Raw genomic sequence first — 23,361 nt, 5'->3', positions numbered from 1 at the left:
TACAAGTAAAAGTACCAGTCTAAAAATCTACTCAAGTAAAAGTAAAAAGTAGCTTGTTTAAAATTTACTCAGAGTAAAAGTTACTTAGTTACATTTTAACAGTGGAGGGGAGTCAAAAATGGGACAGGCCAGGGGTGTTAAACTCAGTTCCTGGAGGGCCACAGTCCTGCACAGTTTAGATATAACCCTAATTAAACACACCTGATCCAGCTAATCTAATCATTTAGGTTTATTTGAAAACTACATGATATGTGTGCTGGAGCAGGGTTAGAACTAAACTCTGCAGGGCTACGGCCCTCCAGGAACTGAGTTTGACACCCCTGGCACAGGCCTATTAATCTCAAACTAGTTGTTTTTAATTAAAGGAATCAGTTATTTAGAAGAATAAGACATTTGGGCTGTTACCAGGCAAATCAGTATCAACAAACTCATCTTTTAATGCAGAGGAAATGCAGAAGATTCATTGGAAGTGGCATTTAGATGTATTACACTGTTTAGTGCAGGACAAGAATGCATTTAACCTGAAGTTACAAATGCATGAATAATGTTTTCATATACAAGGCATAAAATGTTGAATACTCATTTGAAATGATAAGAAATTAATTATTTTAAAAAAATCAAAAGATACTTTAAATGTGAAATTAAAATGGCCAGTACGTGTCAGCAAGTCACTGTTAATAAGTGAGTCTTTGCGATTGAACCAAATCATTTAAACGGTTGATTCATTCAGGAACGAAACACTGTCACGTTGCTCAGAGACGCAAAATTGTGCTTTGGTGGCTGTCTTTGGAATTATTTTCTGTTGTAGAAATAAAGCTAAAAAGGCAATATGGTGTCTAAAACGCAAGTCTCTTAATTAACTTGTTTACTGAACTGTTATATATTTGTATGTATATATTCATAATGATTTTTGGAGGAAAAGACGGCATTCTTTGTGTGATTCTGATTTAATATATGAAATTATATAAATATGTACATTTTCTGCCCCTATATCTTCAATTTTGTGATCACTCTAATTGCGCTTTACAAGACTGAATCACACAGTGAAGGAACGCACTATAAATGCGCGCGCACATTGTTAAAACAACAATGATATTATCGCAGACGATATATATATCTCACACTCCGCACCACTGTCTTTTTGGCAAATTTGTGCAAAACCTCTTGCTAAAATGTCAAAGCTTCATTTTAACCACCAATGCAACGATGCAATCATTTAGCTTACCTCTACATTCTTGCTAAGGGTTGATGTCGAGATTTTATAAGCTGCTAGTTTGGTGTCTCTAGGTAAGTACAGCTTACACTGCATAATAGAGCATAAATATGGCCAGGGGTTCACTTCATTTCCTTCGAGTTAGACTTCAGGATATGACTGGGTTTCGTTTTCAGTGGTGTCTGCACCACTAACGCCTGTTTTGTCCGTCTGCAACTTTCTTGTGATTTTAGCGCCAGTTTGCCCTCCTGCCCATTATTTATTGACGTAGTTTGCAGGGAGCAATTTTTTTTTTCTCAGTAATTAATGTGTTTTCAAATGTAGCGAAGTACAATGCTTCAAACAAAATATACTTAAGTAAAAGTAAAATTACAGATTTTAAAAATTACTTTAAAAAGTAGAAGTACACAAAAAAGCTACTCAATTACAGTAACTCGAGTAAATGTAATTCGTTACTTTCCACCTCTGCAAATATATTATAAAGTACTGTATCTCTAGGTTCATTTATGATTTGAGCTTCATCCTATGCGATCCGCCTCGCTGCTGTAGGGAATGAGACTCGATTACATTCATTTCCAATGGATTTGACATTATATATGCATATTGAACTGAATTCAGTGCGCTCATTTCTATTTTGTAACTTGTTTTATCAGTAGTCAAGGTTAAAGGTAAAAGACTTCATCATGTGCGTGCATCAGAAATAAAGCACAATTATATTTACTGAAATGTTTTTTTTTGTATTTGTTGTCAGACTTCACATTTATCTTTTATTTCTTAAAAGAATATTAAATGTAATGAGATTATAATAATGAATCCCTTACATTTACAGCAAACATAAATGAGAGCAACATGTTAAAATCTTCAGAAGACTGAATGTGTTATTACACTTTGTAATTTTATCCTGTCCTGCTGCTTTTAAACTGTGTTCCTTATGCATTATGTTAAAAGTGCTGTTTATAACATAACTAATATTTGGGCTCACAATGTAAAGCATACAGCTATGCATTAACATTTTTCTTCTTCAGTAAATTATCCCTGAGTGTGATATATAGTTCACTTAAGTTAGGTAATTTAGTTGCTTGTTATCTCTTGTGTGTGTGTGTAGTCATATGTTTCAGTTCATCTTTGCTAATTTGCTTAGCTGTTACGTTTGTGGTTCCCTTAGGATCGTCTCTTTGCTCCTGGATTATCTTTGTGTCTGATGAAAATCTGCAGTTAGATCCTCTCCTCACCGTTACACCAGTGTTCACTATTTAATTGATTATCTTCCAGAATTACCTCTGTTTGGACACATGAATTAATGTTCAGTAACTGCAGATATTCTGAATGGGATGATGTCTTATCTGGATTTAGAAGAAAACTAAATATTGGCTTACTACTGTAGCTTTGTTGTTATTTTCTTAAACAAGATTTTATGCAAAATACAACATGCAGTTCTATGGAAGCCCTTTTCCATCACTATACAAAAAAAGGTAAATGTCACAATTGCGAGTTATAAAGTCAGAATTGTGAGATATTAACATAAATATCAGCTTAATAGCTTTTTAGTTTCTTTAGTTTCTAGTTTCTGATATTAACATTTGTGTATAAAAGCATGCTAATTATAATACAGTCTAAAATAAAAAAGCATTTCCTGATGGACACACAAATCTTTTGGTTAAAGAAAGAAACATGATGTTCTTTTATATTCATAAAAGCATTTCTCTTACCATGTTGATGGCATTAACTGGACCAATACTGTTGACAAACATGTCAGTTTGGATCACTGTGGGTTTGACTGTAGAGAGCAGGGCAGAGAAACAAGAAGAAAGTACAATTAGTTTAGTTAGCTAGAGTCAATTTAATGAGATTTATTAAAGTAATGACAATAAGAGTAAGGTTGTTTTAAACCCAAACCGATCAGAGCACTTGAAAAAAGCCAAGAAAACTTTTGTCAACACTAAATCTGTTCCTGTGTGATTTAAAACAAACTTCTGTTTATAAAAATATTTTGTTTGATATTTTATCTAATGCAATGGAATTCAAATGACAGAAAAATCTACATGTACATATTTAGATGGAGCATGAATACTAAATATTTAGAATGTAATCAACCATTAAAGGAATAGTTCACAAAAATGTAAATTAGCAGAAATGTAAACATTTGTGATGTTTTTATCAGACTCTCATTCTGACGGCACCCATTCACTGCAGAGCATCCATTGATTAGACACTGATGCAATGCTACATTTCTACAAACCTGATCAAGAAACTAACTCTACATCTTGGATGGCCAGAGTGTGAGTAAAATTTTCAAATACAAAAACAAAATTTTTTGGATGAAGTGTTTCTTTGATTTCTGCCTTTTTTTAAAGTGGTTTGCAGAGTTCTGTTTCAGAGACCGATGGCAGGTCATAGCAGATGAGCCCAGAAAACTACATAGATAAATAAATGAATAAATGAATAAACAAGCAAGCTACTTGCTCGCACAGCTGTCTCTCACGAAACAGATCATGATGTTAGCAGTATTTAGACACTGCTTCGTCATGAACCAGCAGTCGCCAGCATTAAGATCACAGCACAGTTTACATTCACAGTTTTCACAACAAATTCACACAACTAAAACTAACTTTAGTTCCCTGGTTGAAGTGAGATTTGAATGGCAAGGGCAGAATAATAATAATAAATTGTTATTTGGTTTGAGTGAGGTAGTGTGAGACTGAGCTTGAAAGTGTGCGTCATACGGCAATCATTCTCTAGTTTTGATTTGGAAATGAATTAGTACAACACCTCTGTGATTTACAGAAGCAAAGGAAATAATTATTAAATCTTGGGGAACAAATTGTTAAATCAAAATCCGTTTGACTCAAAAACCCATGGGTTCACATGGCCCTGTGTTAAATGATGTTGAGCACAGAGACAGATAATCAGGAGTTTGTGTAATCAAATCTGGTCTCGGGTCGCTGTGATACTATATCTTTATTTCTGTACGTCCATTATTCTGAGTGCAATGTATAAAGCGCTCTCATTCTCTTCATAGTGAAGATGTAGACCGCAGAAGGCTGTGCTCTCATCCGCTGCATTCATATTTTACTATTTTACCGTGGAAACTATATAGATAGTGTTTAATGATGGTTTGATGTTTTTGGCTTTGTCTAAAAATTTGAATTTTGAAGGTTTTATTGTCAGACAGACAGGAAAATCAATAAACACTATGAACACCACATTAAATCAGACCCCAATAAACCTCTTCATGATTCTAGGCATAACTTGCATGTTTGTAGTAGTTGTACTATCATGTACCTGAGTGTTGGTAGAAATTGTAAGCAAGCCAACAAGGGTTAAAATTTGTCTGCATTTTTAAAAAAATGCAAAAGTTAGTCAAAGTGATACATGTTTGTAACCAACTCTATAGCGTTCAAAAATATAACTTTTCGTTTGGTTAACTCTTGAACCCTTCGTCCTAGAAACAAACACAAAGAGATCTGAAGTTTATCTGATTACTTTCCTCAAGCAACATCCATTGCGGTAGAAATGTACTGTATTCCATTTTTTGCTACTTCTCCTTCAAAAATTTGCCATTTACTCGTTAAGATTCGGCTCAGATGAGTACTGGATCAATCTGCACACAATTTAATAAACAGCTTAAGTTTAGTTAGTCTTTATGCTGTCATATGTTCATAAAAAGCTGTGTCATTTTATTATGAGATGCACATTTGTTTGGGAATGTGACATCTAAGTTGAAATAAAACGCACAACAAAGTCAACTTAAATAAAATCCTATTGAACGAGTAAATCAGAGAGATCCGGTATTCCCACATCATCTGTTGCATGCTTGGGCAGTAAAATGGACCTAATAGTTTGGTGTCTTTTTATTAAATCAGAATGTAACGGGGTTCAGAATTCTTGGAGATTAAACCTGTATTTGAGCCAGATGTTGAACAAAACGATGCACGCGGAGAACCACCTTCACCAGCTCAGGTCTGAACATAATAAAGAAACTGAACCTACCTCCGATGTCTGGCCGCAGCTTGTTATCGTAGCCGTCCAGTAAACTGTTCAGAATATGTGTGACGTCGCTCTCGTACACTTTGGGGGTCAGAACCCACGTTTTGTTCGTCACTTCATCATCATCACTTTCCAGCTGGACAGAGCTAATGGACGAAAAACCAAACAACAACAAGAAATGTAAGTGTAATGTAATGTCTAATGTAGTTGAAGATCATGTTCTGTTCATATGATCTGGTTCTGCTATTCTACAGCATTTCCTTAACAAGCCGTCAAGCGAGTATACACTAAACCTTTATTTCCAGCTGGAAGCAGACACATTTGGCTGAAATCTCTTCCAAGGAGTGACCTATGATGTTTTTTCTCAGTTCCCCCTGAATTGACACATTTATCTAAAAGAAGTATTGTGTGCTCAGCTGAGGAAGATGCTTCAATGTCTCTCAGATGAAGAAGTCATTCTTGTACACAATCATGATGTTTCTCTTATCTCCTTGTTAAGTTTTGTGTGAAGCTAAAAGAAAATATGAAAACGCTTAGGTTAATGTATATACACCAGCAGCAGTCATATATTAACCGCTGGTGTATGGTAGAGGCGCTAGTACACATCTACAGAAAGAGATTGTTGGATCAAAACACAGCAAAGAAGCTGCAGAAATCAGAAGCATATGCAAAATATAATTAAACAGCATATAAATCAAAACCGCCTTCCATTACTGAACGAGATGTTGGTGCAGGAAGTGGTTTGGGACTGTGAAGATTTGGATGTGTTGAAGTGATAGACTCCATCTATGTTTTGATCACCAACGTAGTCAATTTTCTCAGCTTTCTGTTCACAATGTTGCTTCTTACACACATTCAAGAGTTGATCAAAAATATTGCATGAAGCTAGAATAAAACTTAAGTTTTTTTTTTTTTAAAGCAGATGTTCTGTTCTTTCTTTTGACATATTGCACATTTAGATAACCAAACAACTAAATATTCTTCAGCCCATGAACATTTTGTGAAAATGATCAAAAACGTTGTTGGTGGCTGGCAACGGGGAACAAGTTAATTAATTAACCACAGTAATTATTTCAAGAAGACTCGACTGATCTCTGAATCTTTTGCATAAAGCACATGGAGACGCTAACAGTGTTTATCAAACGCAAGGTATCTAAAATAGCAATTAAAAATGATAAAAGCCGTTGTAAACCGATTGAAGATACATGTTTTATTACTCTACCGAACTGAAAATGGCTGCTGTGCTTTTCATAATCAGACATGTGACCACAGCAACAAATAAAGTTTTTTAAAAGATAATTTAACTAGAACCTTAAAAAAGGCTGTCATCTAGAGGATGTTCAGTCATGGATGTTAGCGTGGGTGTGATGCTGGAGGCTGGAGACAGACAGACAGACAATAATAATGTTGCATTAGAGGTGGAAATGTGCTCACGCTGGCAGATTGTGAGGAGAAGGTGCGACAAACGCAAGCCTCTGTTTTACATCTACAACATTATCTCATGTGTTCTGTGTGAACAGGCTATAAATCAGTTTAATCACACGCTAATGTGTTTTATAAACTACCTTGGCTTAATAGTAGAGTTTATGTTTGTATATCAGTGCTTATCCATCCATCCATCTCCAGTGAATGCTGTCAGACAATGCACGGTGTGAGGCAGTCTCCATGGAGTCAGTCGAAGACAGAAAACATATCCTTGAGAGAAGCATGTGACTGACAGCTGTGCATGTTGACAACTCCAGAAAGATTTCAGAAAGACGAGACTGGAAGCCTTTAATATGGTGAGAACACACCACATCATGGCAGTCTTTTCAACAACACATGACACCGTTTGAAAAGCTTTTGAACACCTCCCATCTGAACTCCTTTTATATATATATATATAGTTCTTTAAGCATCCAGGAACAATTTAGATCATTTGCAATGATTACATAATTCTCTCATCAAGATTTTAGTGGATTATTACAAAATATCATGATCATTGTGCACTTTACATTTCAGTTCCACATTGCATCGCACGTGATGGACTGAGCACAGACTCCTGCGTCCCTACAGACGAAACCCATGGACACTGAACTGCAAATACATGATTTTCTAAGTGAATACTAGAATGCTTTGACATTTCTCAAGTTATTTTAAATGTAAAGCACTACAGGTTTACTGGACTGTCACAGCTGTTTAATTCCAAAACATTCTGATCCATTATATGTTACCAAACTAATAACAGAACATGCAGCAAAAAAAGGAGATTTATCTTTAAAACAGAATGATATAAAATATAACATAATGTATATGTATATAACTACATTATTATTACAATTAAATGATCGTATAAACGGCTTAGTTCTGTGTTGAGAAATAAGGTAGATACGTTTATTTTTAAACAAATGTTTTCAATATCAATAGGACAAAAAATATTTATCATTTAATGATCTATAAGCATTTCAGACATCACAGATTTCTTTGTAAACTGATCTCTCTCTCTCTCTCTCTCTCTCTATATATATATATAAATACACTAGATATCAATATACTGAACTATTTTTGGAGATTTAAACCTGAGACCTAAAAGGATTTTCTATCCTGTGGTTTCCGATGACGGACAACATTAGTTTTACGGCCTAAATCTCTCATTCCCGTTGATATAAATGGCTGATCTTTTAGTAATAGCTGTTGGGAAAATTCACGAATTTTATTATGTTTCTTCAGAAGGTCCTGTTGTGCATGTGTGCCAAGTTTTGTGAAGTTTTTCAAGTAACAGGAAACAGGCGAGACTTTTTTTGTGAGGACATAGATCGAATAGCATCAGCTGATTTGGGGCACTGTAGTGTACCTGAAATGCAGACCTTCACCAGGTTATGCTAGACTTAAGAGAAACTGCACATAACCAATCACAGTAAAATAACAAATGCATGTACAGAACAGAAGTACAATCTGATGATTTTTCATTAGTAGGCCTACCACACAAACATTTATTCAGAATCAGTGTTGGGAAAAGTTATTTTTGAAAAGTAATGCATTACAATAATGCACTTTCATGCCATAAGTGAAGAGAATAAGCCTCAGGCTGAAGGAGATGTAAATACACATCAGTACAGTAGAGGATGCAGGCAATAAATAATGTCATGTTTACCTAAGGTTGTTTTTGCTAACTAGCCTGGTTTAACTGGATCACTCAAGGTCAGCAGCAAAGGCACTGGTTAATAAAAACATAACAGATATTAGTGTTAATTAATATAGGTATTTCACTGCTTTTATTGATTTTGAGGAATATGAATGTAGACACAGTGCTCCAGCCGTCATACAGTAGAGCAAATGTGTGTGTGGGACAGAAGTCCATCCATTCCTTTATAGGAAACGTTTCAGTAAAGAAGAATAATTGTTGTCATTGTAAATAGGCTACTCAGTTTTCCACGGCCACGGAGGAGAATCAGAGATTGTGGGTCATATTCAGCTGATTTTATTTTATATTTATTTCAACAAATGACAACCAGAAATCAAATGGCTGGGAGCTTGGTAACAGTTTAAATCTTCTCAGTATGGTGGATACACAAAGACGTCTAGAAATGGAAAACAAAGTGACTGGCACTACTTCTTTGAGAAAGTAACTCTTTCTTGTAAATTAAAAAATGTATTGGGTGACCTACTTCTAGTTGCCTCAAAAAAGAAATCTGATTATGTACATTTAGTTACAGTATTTTGGATCCATTAACCCCAACACTGTTCAGAAGTCAATGCCATGAGCTGTCAAGTCAAATGTTAATAACACAACGTGCCATTCATAACGGGTTGCAGCCAAAGTAAAAATGCAAAATGCTAAATATAATACTAGCTTCAATTTTGCAATGACTTGCAAATAACTTGAGTGCTTGGGCCAAATGGTTTCTGTGTGGTGGTGAGAGCCATGGCATCAAATTTTCATATCATCCCGAGTGTAATGAAATAACATCTCTGCTTATTGCAAGTCGATAATCAGTCCATGCAGCAATGCAGCAAAACGCTCGCAGTAACCCTTCCGTGATGCTTCGCAGTTTAAGACAGCACATCATGCAAAGGAGATGATATTTCCCTTGATTCTTGTTTATTAAGCCCAGGTCTTCTGCTGAGTTACACCATCTGGTGCATGTAGAAACCAAATGTCCCTGAAGACAAACCTGTACCTGTGATGGACTTCGGCTCCATGATTAGATGACCTTTGAACAGTCTGGATATCCACTGATCATCTTGAGACTAACTATGTGAGATTGCTCACACTTTATTTGAAGGTCAAATTTTCACTATTACTTAAAATCAACTACAGCTTTTGCCTCAGTAATCTCCTAATTTGCTGTTTAGTAATAGTTAGTAAGGGATCTAAAATAGCATTAGCTAATAAACAGCCAATATGCTAGTAATGTGCATGCTAGTTAATAGTGTGAATTGGTTCCTTAATATAATAATAATATAAGTGTTACCATAAGATCAGTTTGAAGTTTAACTATGATTAGACTTTGTATTAAAAAATAATTATTTGAAAAAAAAGAAAAGAAAAAAATAGATACTTTATTGCAAGTTTGCAGACTGCTTTTGCTCCAGGCTTGTTTATTTTATTTCCTAACTATGCATGATTGTTATATTTTTGTCCTGCAACTCACTAACTGAGAACCACTGATTTATGAAACTGGAACAAATTAGAAAAAAGCAGAAGTAAAAAATGTCTGTACTTGAGATAGCATCTTATATACAGTAAGTACAGACATTTTTTACTACTGCCTTTTTCCAATTTGTTTTAAGCAAGGAAATCAACGACAAAGCAAATATTTGCATTTATGCATCAGTAACACATCAGTAAATTGGCTTCCATTCGTGTGGAAGATGAGAGAGGAGCTTCTGAATATCATAACGTACATCTGCGACACACCGCATGCGTTTAGGATTGTCGGGTCAGCTCTCAAACACCTGGGCTTTGACTCAGAACATCTTCCGTGATAAGGCTGAAGTGTTACTACAGGCCTTGCTCTTAAACCAGCATGCTGAGTGCTATCAAAGGCAGCAGACATCTTTTCATCACACCACTAGTGAGTGTATTAATCCCTGTGGTGCGACTCCAGATGAAAATGTCATAGTCTCGGGGCGCAGCCGACACGACACCGGTGCCACACTGATCCTCCTGAATCTGACACCTGCTTGGTCTATTCCTCCTTATAGGTTAGAGAAATATGCCCACACATCATTCAGACGACCAAATGAACGAAGTAATTTAGTTGTAAAATAGTAGAACACCTACGGTCTTCAATTTCAAAGTTCAAGTAGATTTGGGAGATAACCCTGAGTGACGGCAGCAATTGAAATCTCTGCTCTTAAGAGTGCACAGCTCCTGTATTGACCGTGTGAATCCCTCACTAACTGTCCCTTCACCGTCAGTGATCACCAGCCTAATCCCAAATAAGGCCCAGCTCTAAACAGGTGCCTTTCTGGATGGATGCATGTTTGGGATGTATGATAGAAACTTGTTATGATATCAAATCTGTGTCAGATAGGAAAACTATTTATTGCATTATCCTGATAACAGAAAGCAAGTATTATATTACAAAACACTGGTTAAATATAAGAACATAAGCAGGCTTTTACCATAATTACAATAAATGCTCTTGTCAGTAATCTCCTTGAATAAAGAAAGCCCATGTGACCGATGATGCTCCGGTCAATAAAAGGTGATGAAATGCATATTTTAATTTTAAATATATGCTTATACTGTACCATCCCTCCTCAGTCAAAATCATGTGGGTCCCCAGAAAACTAAAATATGTAGTGTACTGTGTGATCAAAAGGGTCAATAATGTGTGCCTATGGGGGTTTGATTAGGTCAGGGATGCATACTAAAATAACAGCTTTACTTTTAGCATGTATAATACTGGGATCTCAGGGAACCTAACATAACGTAAAGCCAACCTCAACAAAACATGACAGCTGAAACCCCCTGATAATCATTTATTTGTGTGATCCGTTACGTGTCCGAGCTCTGTCTGTGTAGTTATAGGCCAGAATTGCTCCTGAATCTTCATCAGCAGGTGGAGAGGAGGAGTCAATCCCTGACTTAAATCTTCTTAAACATCTTGACTGAAATGGCGTCATGCAGATGACAGAGCTTTGAACTTTAGCCCTAGATTGAGTAGAATCAGAAATAGCATGCATAGTTCATTGAGGAACAAGACTCACCCTTGATTTGGTTTAATGGCTGTTTGAATCATGACACACATCCTGACAGAATACGGTCATTATATAACTAGTATTCGTTATATATTTATTACTAGTTTTATCATTACTATTCAATAGCCTTTTATAGGGATTTTCTGGAGCGTATTTGAAGGGTTTTAAAACCAGCAACGTACAAAACCGTGCAATCCCCAACGTCGACATACAGTGTATTCACCAGATCTTCATTCTGTTACAAAACACATATCCATTCCTAGACTCCGAGCACTGAGGCAAACAGATTAGAGGAAACAGAGCACTGCAGACACGCGCAGAACATATCACGAGCGCGCGCCACAACACATTCGCATGAAACATTCGTGTGATATTCTTACCTCAAAGGAAGATGTGCGATTAGAAAAGCCCACAGAAAGAGCCTGGGCGTGATCGCGGGGATGGCCATCGCTCTCAAGCGTTTAGAGGAGAACAGAAAGGAAGCCATGATCACCATCTTGCTCTCTGTATTCACGCAGACGGACGCGTCTCCTTTATTTACTGCCGTTCTTCGCTGTGACACATAGCAGATCGCGTCTCAGATCCGCAACAGAGCGCGCACAGACAGCGAGCACGAGCTTCCTGAACAACGGCAGATATCTGGAGAGAGATGAAGAGATGAAGGCGATCTATCCGGGTCCAGCGGAACTGGAAACCGTGTGAATGCAGATGAAGTGTGTGAAAGCGGATCTGATGCACGTCGCCGCAGCAATACAACACATGCGTGGTAGAGATGCAATGAAAACTCACATGCTTCTATTAATAAAACCCCATAAAACATAACGACGCAAACAACATCTTATATAGAGCATCCACTCACGCATTATATGGAGTCTGAAATGTGTTGTTGTTTTTATATTAGTCTCTGATATTATTATTATTTTTAAATAGAACAATATTAAATAAAAGGGAATAAACGAATCTTAAATGTAGGCTGTTAATAAACAACTTAATAAAAATATGCGATATGATTTTAGTGTCGAACGCGACTTATCCAATCAGAATTTACATTCTGTTTTACATAGGTTATTTTATTATTTTTAACGTGTTAGAGGCATTTATTAATAGTAACATTTAAATACTCTAAGTTATTCTTAGACGAATTTTATCCGTTTTTATTGTATTTCACATTTAATATTTGCTAGCTTGTAAGGGGTAAATGGATTTGGAGATTTGTGTAAGAATTATTTAACGTGTCCATAAATTACTAAATTAAAGGTCCTGTGTGTTTTGGAAGTGTAGATAGCACTAATGTGTGTTTGGAGAGAGAGAGAGAGAGAGAGAGAGAGAGAGAGAGAGAGAGAGAGAGAGAGAGAGAGAGAGAGAGAGAGAGAGAGAGAGAGAGAGAGAGAGTAATTCCTCACAGCATGAGGAAGAAGAAGCTCATGGTAATTCCACGTGATGTAGGCGACCAATCACTGCTTACGGCTCACAGATGTCACATATGAGTCTATCTTGTGTTTCAGGACCACGGACAGCTCCTTATCTATCTATCTATCTATCTATCTATCTATCTATCTATCTATCTATCTATCTATCTATCTATCTATCTATCTATCTATCTATCTATGCATGCATGTGCTAATTTATTTATTCACCAGTGTTTTCCAACTTTTATAAAAATAAAGAAATAAACAGGCCAAATTAATGTAGGTTAATTTATCCTCTAGCTATGCAGAAAACATTAGAATATCCTTTATATAACATCATGTGTCTAATGAATTATCTACTGTTTTTAAGCGAGACATTGTGGCTGAATGGTCCATCCACTTCTTTTAGCCACCGGGAAGGAATAAAATGGAAAACAGATTGTAATTCACGCTCCTGGCCTGTTGTTCATCTTATGCCACGTACGCTCAGTATTAGTGCTCAGCACAAAAGTTAGCCGCAGGATGTTTAGTTCCTGTGGTCATGCTTGGTTTACTGGCTCACTTCTGAGAACATGCATTCATTTTCCTCTAATCTGTTAGCAAAAATCATTTACTGTAACAAATAAATGTTGGTAACTCTTGCCCAAATGTACTATGGTGTCTGTGAGACCATCGCTTGCTTATTAAATCGTTGGGCTTTTCTGTGTTTTCATATAATCATCACCTCACTTCTGAGTTTTAGAATTTCATTGGAGAGGTAAAAGAGAAAGTTTGCACAACAATGTTTAGATGAAATAATAATAAAAACAGATATAATATAGAGATGGCATACAGTGTAAAAGAGAAGCTTACTAAAACATGTTAAACCCATGTTTCCCAGCTAAAGAACGAAATGAGCATCTGTTCTGGAAAGAATTCTGCATATAAATAATAATAATAATAATAATAATAATAATAATAATAATAATAATAATAATAAAATATAATGATAACACCTTCATCCATTTTTTTTTCAGAAATAATAAAGTTCTAAGTTCTATAATTCTAATGCTATATAAATTGCTTTCAGGATAATAAGGGCTTTCCTCAACAAAGATGCAAATTCATGCAACGTTATAAGCTCCTCAGCCTGGCCCTAGTTATTTTACAGCTTCTATATATTCATCTGCTTGAATGTGTGGACAATGCAGCAGCTGAAACATTGTTTTAATGTGTGAGGTAATAACAAATGATCCAGCAGCGCTTTTCTTAACATTGTGTATTTTGAATCCATTTTGATTTAAACGGTGGTCAAATTAACTTTCAATGCAACAATATAGATAACACTTAATTCATATGCAAACTGACATGCTGTAAAAAGCCACAGAACTTTCCTGTTCATAGAAAATAAAAAATACACACTTCTCAGCTCAGCTGTTTCCAAGTATTTATACTCTACTGTTTTTCATTTATTTCTAATTATCAAGTTTCTAAATCGATTCACAGTCCTAATTTATTTCAGATCTTATGGGTAATACGATTCATAAAAATACATATGATAATGAAAACATTTGTCTTACAGGAGACACTTTGAGAGACAGATCAATGAGATGTGATGTGGCTGGATATATTTCTAATGAATAATACAACAATGTGGGGTTTAAAAATGGAGATACTTACAGTATGCAGTCATAGATTTTGTATTAGCCATGTCCACATAACCTCCCAGTGCTAGCTGAAGAGGAGTAAAACACTCTATAAGTTAGACACTGGTACAACTAGCTTATTTTCTTTCAAGTGAACATACCTGACCGTTTGGGACTCTCTAGCATTAGGTGAAATTTGTTCATTGTAAACTGTTTAAAGTTGTTTATGTTGTAAAACTTTTCAAATCTGAAAGTGGCCGACAGTTTAACACAGTATTTTGTTAGAGAGTGGGGACTGTGCATTTTGGCCAGAGGGTGGTGCTTGAGGAAAAGTCATGTCTTCAGAAAACTGAGACGGTTCATATACTGAGGAGCTTGAAGCTGCTCACTAATTTTGTCTATCTATCTATACAAAACAATTATGTGTTTATATAATGCACCTTTTTTTAAAGGCCATTATAATTTAGTCATAATGTAATAATAAAGGAAATGACATTATCACTGATGTTTCTTTAACTAAAGGGGTTTCTTGCAGCGGGGTACAGGATTTGGGGATGCTAACTAAGGCAGATGACATACAAACAAATAAATCCTTGCAGCTGAACATTAGAGTTTGTTCTTGTGCTTCACTTCAAACTTGTGAAGAGTAGAGCATCTCTAAAGCTCAGCTCGTAAATCATTCATATCATCATCTCTGCAGGGAAACATGTTAAATATTTATGAAAGATTATTTGAAAGCGAGAGGGAAAGAAAGAAATTATGAAGCTTTAATATCATAGGGATGAGAATAAGATGATTCATACCCAAAAGCTTGGGCACAGATTCCAATGTTAGATCCTGTTCAAAAATAAGGCAGTGATTATTTGAGACGCAAGTAAATTAAATTTGATACATTGAGCAAGTATTCAGATCCCTTCTTTTTCACATTTGACTATATTGTAGCCATGTACTAAAATGTTTTAAATTACTATTATTAAGAAGCAAAGATGCTGTGTGTATTTTTAAATGATCATGGATCCTAATTAATCTAATCTTTACTCCAATAATGAACATACAATAAATAAAATAAAATACAATATCAGGTCATTTATTTTTTGAACTTGCAATAAATCTATTTCTATATATATCTTTATAATATATCTATTTTCTTTTCTATAATTCTTCATTTGAAATATATTAAGTAAACAAATATGTAATAATACCAATATAATAAAAACATTTTTTTTTTTTGAAAAGTTTTAACCATTGCAGAATCTAAGCTACACATGTAAAATATTAATAAGCATCACACACACATGCATGATTTTTCCAGACAGCCTTTTGGGAGAGCAGTGCCTCTCTAACACTCTGAGCGGATGTCTCTAAAGATGAGTGCATTCTCATGTCCTCTGCATCCTTAACATATTAAAGATGTGCAGTCTCTTGCTGACTGTCACCGAGTGTTGTCTAAAAGGCACTGAACTTTCAGGAAAGCCACGTAGGCCATATTTAGTATCATGTTTTGGAGGAGAAGAGGCACTAACAGGAATGACCTGGAGCTAGGCAAACTGGACCAAAACGAGAGAAACAGGACACAATAAAGCAAGACCAGACATCGCTGAAGAACAGAAGTGAATAGCTAGCAGGACTGTCTTGCATTTTACCTCTCAAAAGGATGCATGTCATTAAAAATGTGGCGATTAGCAGAAATGCAAAGTTAAAGCAACCTCTTAATTATGTAAGGAAAATATAAAGCTGCTTGGTTTATATATTTATGTGTATATATGTATTTTACACATATTTTAAAATTGTATTGGATACTTGTTGCTTCCATAATAAAGACCCATTTCAAATGTTTATGTGCTTTTCTTCTTCTTTTTATTTTCAACAGCTCCCACTCGCTGTGATGGAGCATTTGTAAAATATTGTTCTTGTAAATACTTTCCAGCATTTCAATAATCAATATGCATGAAAATTACAGTGAAGTGCAACAGTTGCTGTTGGTGTCTGGCAGTGGTCAGAACGGGTTTAAACAATACAATTTGAGATGTGGATTCAGTTAAATTACCACACAGACTTGGTGTTTGTCAAAAATCAGTAGGTAATTCAGCTGGGATTTTTACATGGGCAATAAAATCACAAACTAACCCGTGTAAATGTTGAAATAGCTTATGTCCCCATGAGAAACAATTACCATCTGAATCAGGCTTAAGACGGACACACCAAATGTGCAGAGCAGTGGCTCCCTTGGACTGGAGCTGTAGGATTACAAATTTATTTACATGGTGTAAAAATATGAGGATAATTTTCCCCAGTGACGCTAATAAAGGTCTTATAGTCACAGAATATATACAACTGTAAACAGGCAATTTCAGGATTACAAACAGCATTAATGTGTGACAACAGATCAGACCAGTTATATTTCTAAATAAAAATCACATAAATAGTATCAGAAGGTTTTGCAAAAGCATATTTCTGTAAATCTTTGAAGCAGAATACAAAGCTACACATAACTTCAGGCTTGTTTTTGCATGTACTTGAATTTATTTATGTGTTTGATAGATAATTAAATTTATTTGTAAAATTTATTAAATTGCCACTGGTGCTTTTTTTGTGGCTGTATGAAGACAGTTGAAATGGCAGCCTCATTGACTGCTATGATAGAATGCAGAGCACCATTTCTGATTTGTAGGCACCAGCCCAACCACCACCTCAAGGCTTCGTTTTACTCGGCAGGCTGTCGACTGACGGAGAATCAAATATCCTATTAACAGGGAAGCCAAGGGCATCAATATCTCTGCAAAGCCCTGGGAGCTTCCCCACTAAAGTGCTGTAGGGAAGCTCAGCTTTCCAGCTCCGGAGAAAAGGTGAGAGGATCCATGAACCTGAAAAAATTAAATAATCCATCTTAGGTTTGAAAATGTTCCAGAGAAAACATTAAAAAATTTTAACTAAATCCATTATGCTTCAGTGAGGCAGTTACCTCTGTCTAAATTGGATCACAGGACCGAGTAATTGCTCTCTGGCTTTAAGAAAACTGACCCTTCCCTTTCCTGGATGTTGTAGCTATTTGAGTTTCGGATCAATTAGACAGAAAGCATTTAATGTGGAAAGACATAGGCTTGTCTAGTTTTATGAAGGCCAGGATGGACACATCAAGATGTTTTTCCATTTTTTGAATATGGTAAACAATAAGTTTTAGCACTGACACCCAAACCATCAGAACAGTGCCTGAGAAATATTTTCAGCTTGCTAGTTTACCGTTTATATAGATATATATGAAGATAATCTGTACAGTACATGACCTGACCTTTCCTTAACAATCAGTCACTTGTGTGTCATGCCCATGCTCATACATATCCAGTATTGAGAGAAGTCACAGCGAGCTCAATCCACAAAAGAAAATAACAACTCCTTTTTCATAAATGTGCATACATTTTCACTGTATTTCATAACTCTTTTATAAGTTTCGTTCCGATGTGAGGGCTGTCTTTTTTTCCACTGGAACGCTGCCTCTGTCACAGGGCTCCAAAGGATCTTCTCAAGCTACCCCTTCCTGGTCAGGTCTGTCAGAGGAGAATCTAAGGAGGAGAAGTTAGGGATAAAGCAGCGGTAGTAGCCCGCCAACGCCAAAAAAGGCCCGTACCTGAGTCTTGGAGGCAGGTCGCTGCATGGAGAGGATAGCTGCCACCTTCTTCTCTTGAAGTCTTATAAGGCCGTGACCCAACTGGTAGCTCAGGTACTTTGCTTCAGCGAGGGCCAGGTGACATTTCCGGGGGTTAGTGGTCAGGCCACCCTGGCGTAGTTCCAAGAGCACCTTCCGCAGCCGCTCCAGATGGTCTTCCCAAGTCTCCAAGTGGATAATGATATCATCCAGGTAGGCAGCCACGTAGGCCTTGTGCGGCCGCAGGAAGACGTCCATTAGACGCTGGAAGGTGGCTGCGGCCCCGTGCAAGTGGCCAATGGCCGTCTTCAGTTTGGCCTGTTACGTTAGGGGGACCTGCCAGTAGCCCTTGGTGAGATTGAGGGTCGAGATAAAATGGGCATCAGGTAGCCATCGAACACGGAGACTTTGTTTAGGCTGCAGAAGTCATCAAGCTTTGACACCATGATGATGGGGCTGGACCATGGGCTGCATGATGGTTCGATGACCCCTAACCTCAGCATTTCCTGTACCTCTTCCGTGATGGCATATCACCGAGCTTCCAGGACATGATAAGGCCACTGCCGGACGATAACCCCAGGGGGTGTGCGGCCGTCGTGCTCAAGAACGTGGGTCCACCCAGGCTGGGGGGAGAACACATCAGAAAACTGACTGACCAGGTGTTGTAGCTCCGACTTTTGGGGTCCATGTCCACAGCCACGGGAGGCAAGGCAGAGAGCTGGGGCCCGACCCAGCACTTCAAGAGATTCACATGGTACAGCTGATCCACTTTTCTTCTTCCTGGCTACTGCACACAGTAGGTGATGGGGCCGACCTTCTCCGTGATGGTCTACGGCCCCTGCCAGGTGGCCAGGAATTTGCAGGTGGCAGTGGGGACTAGGACCATAATTTGGTCTCCTTGTTGGAACTCCCGTGGTTGGGCCGCCCAGTTGAAATACCGTTGCTGGGCCTGTTGGGCCTTGGCGAGGTGTTCCTGGATGATGGGCATGACTTGATCGATCCGCTCATGCATCTCCTGCACATGCTCTACCGTGGTTTGGTGTACCGCTGGTTGTTGCTCCCAGGCCTCTCTGGCGATGTCAAGCAGGTTGTCGGCCGAAGAGGAGTTCAAACGGGGTGAATCCAGTGGATGCTTGATGGACCTCTCGGACACTAAAGAGTTCATATGGCAGCATTTTGTCCCAGTCCCGCTTGTCTTCGGTGGCCACTCGTTGCAGCTTTTGCTTCAGGGTTTGATTGAACCATTCGACTAGCCCATCGGTCTGGGGGTGGTACACCGTGGTGCAGAGCTGTTGGACCTTTAGGAGCTTGCACAGGTCAGCCATCATCCAGGACATAAAAAAGATGTCCTGGTCAGTCAGTATCTGGGATGGGATGCCAACCATGCTACACAGTAGAAACCACTCCTGGGCAATAGCTTTCGCTGTGGCCCTACGGAGGGGGATGGCCTCAGGGTAGCGGGTGTTGTAATCCACGATGACAAGGATGTGTTCATGGCCCCAGGCGGACTTCGACAGCGGCCCTAACAGATCCATCCCGATCTGCTCGAAGGGCACCTCATGAGGACGAGGAACGGGTGGCCATTTATTTTCACTTCCACCCGTGGCACGTTCTCAGTGTGCACGGCGCAGCATGCCAGCCAAGGTCATTCAGGAGAGCGGGGTACTTCGGTGGCCGTGGGCATGGGCTCATCTTGCCAGCCGGGTACCGCCGGCCTGTTTACTGGTCGCTGGGTGCCCTCTAGCGTGTGTCACTCCTGGACCACCCTTCGGGGAAAAGGCGGCACTCGCTCCCCAATCTCCCGGTGTTGGGCAGCCTCCGCCAGCTTGATGGCCTCGACAAGTTCGGAAATGTTCGACAGGTTCCACATGCCGGCTGCCTGACGAAGTGGGCAGGGAAGGGCTCGAAGGAGGTGGTTAACCACGATGAGCTCAGCTACCTGGTGTGCGGTGGGACCCCCGGCCAGTAGCCAGTGTTTGGCAAGGCAAGAGAGGTTGGTGGCTTGTGCCGTGGCCACTCTAAGGTCCACTCGTGGAAGAGATGCGCAGCGCTGATCGGGGATAGCACAACCCGGCCCAGGATCTCCTTCCTCAATTCTTCGTAGGAAGGACTCCATTCCGGTGTAAGGGCAAAGTACACCCGTGGTGCTTCTCCCGTCAAGAGCGGTGTAATGAACCTTTGCAAGTACATTGCTATGTCATCGCTGGCAGCAACTGTGTCACCTGGACATGGGGGTCAGGTAGCGGAGTTCGCTGGGCAGCAGCGATGTGGAGCACGGCAAGCTTGCGTTCGGTTTCCCCTTGTCGGGAGGCCATGTGCTCCATAATTTGCTGCTAGCGGATGCTCACCTAGGTGAGGTGCTTCAGGAGATCTTCCATCTTTGGAGGAGGAGCGCAACCTGGGGAAACAGAGAGGGTACGTGAGCCAACAAAGAAAAAAACGTCCGGATCAATCCAAGAGGGATGACACTGAATGTGGAGGGGTCTTCACTGCTATTCCCGCATTCTCCACTAGTGTGATGAGGTGAAAAAGCACACGACACGAGGATGCAGATAAGTTTCCCGAAGGGTGGATTTTATTTGTGGGGTGTTGGGGAGAAAGTGCTAACATGAGGCGTTTTGGTACTCGGTGCTTGGTGCTCGGCTTTTCTCTCTCTCTCTCCTCTTGTGGTGCGCTATGCTGTGTGGGTCTGTGCGCTCCCTTCATGCTGGGGCTGGCGGTCACACACTGCTCTCTGCGGGAACAATAGAGGAAACTGTTAGCTGAATCTTGTGGAGACATCTCTCGCCTCTATTTTCATTTGCCAGGTTTATAAAGCCGGAGCTTGATGGGACGCAGGTGTAGCCGCTCGGCCCGTCATGAGCTTTCTAATCTTTATGTATTCTACCTGTTTTTTTTTTTTTCATTTATTATATTATTTAAAAGCCCTGGCTACGTGTACTGTGTTTAAGCTAACTGAGATTTCTAGCGCTAATAAATCATTGCTCTTTTGTTGATTTTGATTGCTTCCATTGTCCTCATTTGTAAGTCGCTTTGGATAAAAGCGTCTGCTAAATGAATAAATGTAAATGTAATGTAAATGATTACTGTCATTGATATAACTTGTATGGTGTATTAAAGCCATAAGGAATCAATTGCAAACTTAGTACAGCTACGGAAATCATCCACCTAAGAAATAAGTAAATGTGGAAAGCTTTTATTTAAGCCTTTACTCATGTGCGTAACTTGTCGCCATGTTCTCAGAATAATTACAGACTGCTTCCTGCAGCAGCTTGTGTTTCTCTCCTACATATGAATGCAGGACTTTTAAACATGACACTTATAGTTGACACCAGGTTTTATGGTCAGAATGTGCACCAGACTTTTTCCAAAGGACTGTCTACACAAGACTGCTGACAGGAACTCAAATGCTGAGAACTTCAACTCAGTTGAAGAACTGAAGAACACAATTTTCCTTTTTTTGAGTAAGTTTATTTTGTTGCTTGTGATGTTCCGGTTAAATGACACAATATGAGAAATGCTGATATTCAGTCTCAGCCTACGTTTGTGTTTCATTCTCTCAATGGTTGCGTTCCCTTTATTCTTTACTTTAGGTGCTTGCTTTAAGGACTTGGTTAAAAGTCCTTTTGGTTCTATCTTTCTCTGTTTGTGTGTCTTTGTCTCTTGCCTGACAGTCTCTGTGGTATTACCGGTATCCCCCTGCTGGAGGCTCTGCATCGACATGCTTATGAAGAAAAGGAGCTAGCCAAGTCTCATTCCCTGTAGCTCTATATCTCTCTCTCTCTCTCTCTCTCTCTCGCTGTCTTCTCATACAGGTTGTTCTAACACACCGGTTTGATATGCTCTCCATGTGCAAACAGAGATATTGGTTTTTGGACAGCACGGTATCTAATGCAATCAGTATGCTGGGCTGTTGTTTGTCAGCACTGTCCATTGCTCATATCTCATTTCCCTTTCTTTTCTTTTCTTTCTTTTTTTTTCTCTTCAAAGGGCACTCAGAAAGGGTGGGTAAATGCAGAATTTCCATATTTATGATTACAGGCGGCTTCAAAAATGTGTGAGGGAACCAAAATGATGTCTTCTTTTTTCTGTTTGTCTCACTGCTCCTCTCAGTCAGTCATTTGCATTCTCCCTGCAAACCTGGTGACCGTAGCACGCGCTTTCTAAGCAAAGTCAAAGGTACAGATGGGATGAAATTCAATTTTGCTAACATGATAACGATTCCAATTGGTTGCCTTTCATTTGCTGCCGACTCATTCACTGTTGGTTCAGTGTCTAGTTTCAGAAGATATGAAGTGACTGAATTAAAAACCTGTGAAGAGACACGCTGAGTCAATAATGTTTTGAATTAAAGGTTAGGAAAGGGGACGTGCCCAACAGCCCTATGGAGAAGACCTGCTTAGACCAATATTGGAAACCAGTATAAACTTATCCTAGTTGTTGGATCAGTGTAGCCCTGCTGTTCATCCATGAAGGGAGATTTGTCTCGGACTCATGCTGCTCATATATACAAAATGTTCTGTTCTGCTATAATTAAGCAATATCACACGTATGATCGCAGATGCCACCACTAACTAGCAGTTCAGTTATATTTAAATCATTAATCTCATAATATTATTCATGCATTTGCAGAGTAAATAGATTTTGCTGATTGTGATTTCGTTAACATAGTGTAAAATATTGAACAGTATGTAACTTTATATGTATATTCCCATCAGTCTGGAGTGAGTCAGCTCCGAGCCTGGTCTCTGTTTCTGTTTAAAAGGCTTGTTTGCTTCGGCTCTCCTCACACATCATCTCGCCAGCACCAGCCAGATATTTATGTGGGATGGCAGCTCTTATGACTCTTTGTTTTTAAATGTTGTTTGGCCTCCAACTATGCCTCAGTCCAACAACCCCTGTTGAGAATTATTATTGTTAAGTCTGGTGCGAAGAACCATGGAGCACAGAAATAAGTCATTAGAGTCTGAGCACATCTCCACTGTAACGTTTGGAGAACTCAGAGACAGGGGAAAGCAGGATTCAAATGCAGTTTTATTAAAGTAATATAGAAAATACGATTAAATCAGGAACTGGAAAACAAAACACAAAGAGACCAAACTGCACGATAGCACAAACACAGCAAACAATCAATTTTAGCCTTAAGATAATGCAATTATGTTATTCCTGTTTTGAAGGGAAGACAGACCTAGAATATGATTTGGTCAATCTCCAGCACTTCAACTTTCCATAGAAAATGTAATATATTACATATTGCTGGGAATCAAAGGTGATAATTTCACATCTTGCATCAAT

The 23,361-nt window shown here is 38.6% G+C and overlaps 1 protein-coding gene across 4 annotated transcripts in view; it reads right to left on the bottom strand.

Moving 5' to 3' along the window:
- Nucleotides 1-12,146, bottom strand: part of LOC127942048 (gamma-aminobutyric acid receptor subunit gamma-2-like) — a 45,951-nt gene extending 33,805 nt beyond the window's left edge. For 3 of the 4 annotated variants that reach the window (XM_052537576.1, XM_052537577.1, XM_052537579.1), the window contains exons 1-3: nt 11,770-12,146; nt 5,204-5,346; nt 2,923-2,990 (exon numbers count right to left, since the gene is read on the bottom strand). In XM_052537576.1, the coding sequence (XP_052393536.1) occupies nt 2,923-2,990; nt 5,204-5,346; nt 11,770-11,885 (327 nt within the window). In that variant the 5' untranslated portion in view covers nt 11,886-12,146. The remainder of the gene's footprint in view (nt 1-2,922; nt 2,991-5,203; nt 5,347-11,769) is intronic. The other variant, XM_052537575.1, reaches the window with a different exon arrangement.
- Nucleotides 12,147-23,361: the final 11,215 nt, after the last annotated feature.

Source organism: Carassius gibelio, chromosome A21 (genome assembly GCF_023724105.1).
Source record: "Carassius gibelio isolate Cgi1373 ecotype wild population from Czech Republic chromosome A21, carGib1.2-hapl.c, whole genome shotgun sequence".
NCBI classification, from domain to species: Eukaryota; Metazoa; Chordata; class Actinopteri; order Cypriniformes; family Cyprinidae; genus Carassius; species Carassius gibelio.
Note: the sequence above shows the minus strand (reverse complement) of the source record. Positions and strands in the feature narration are given on the sequence as shown.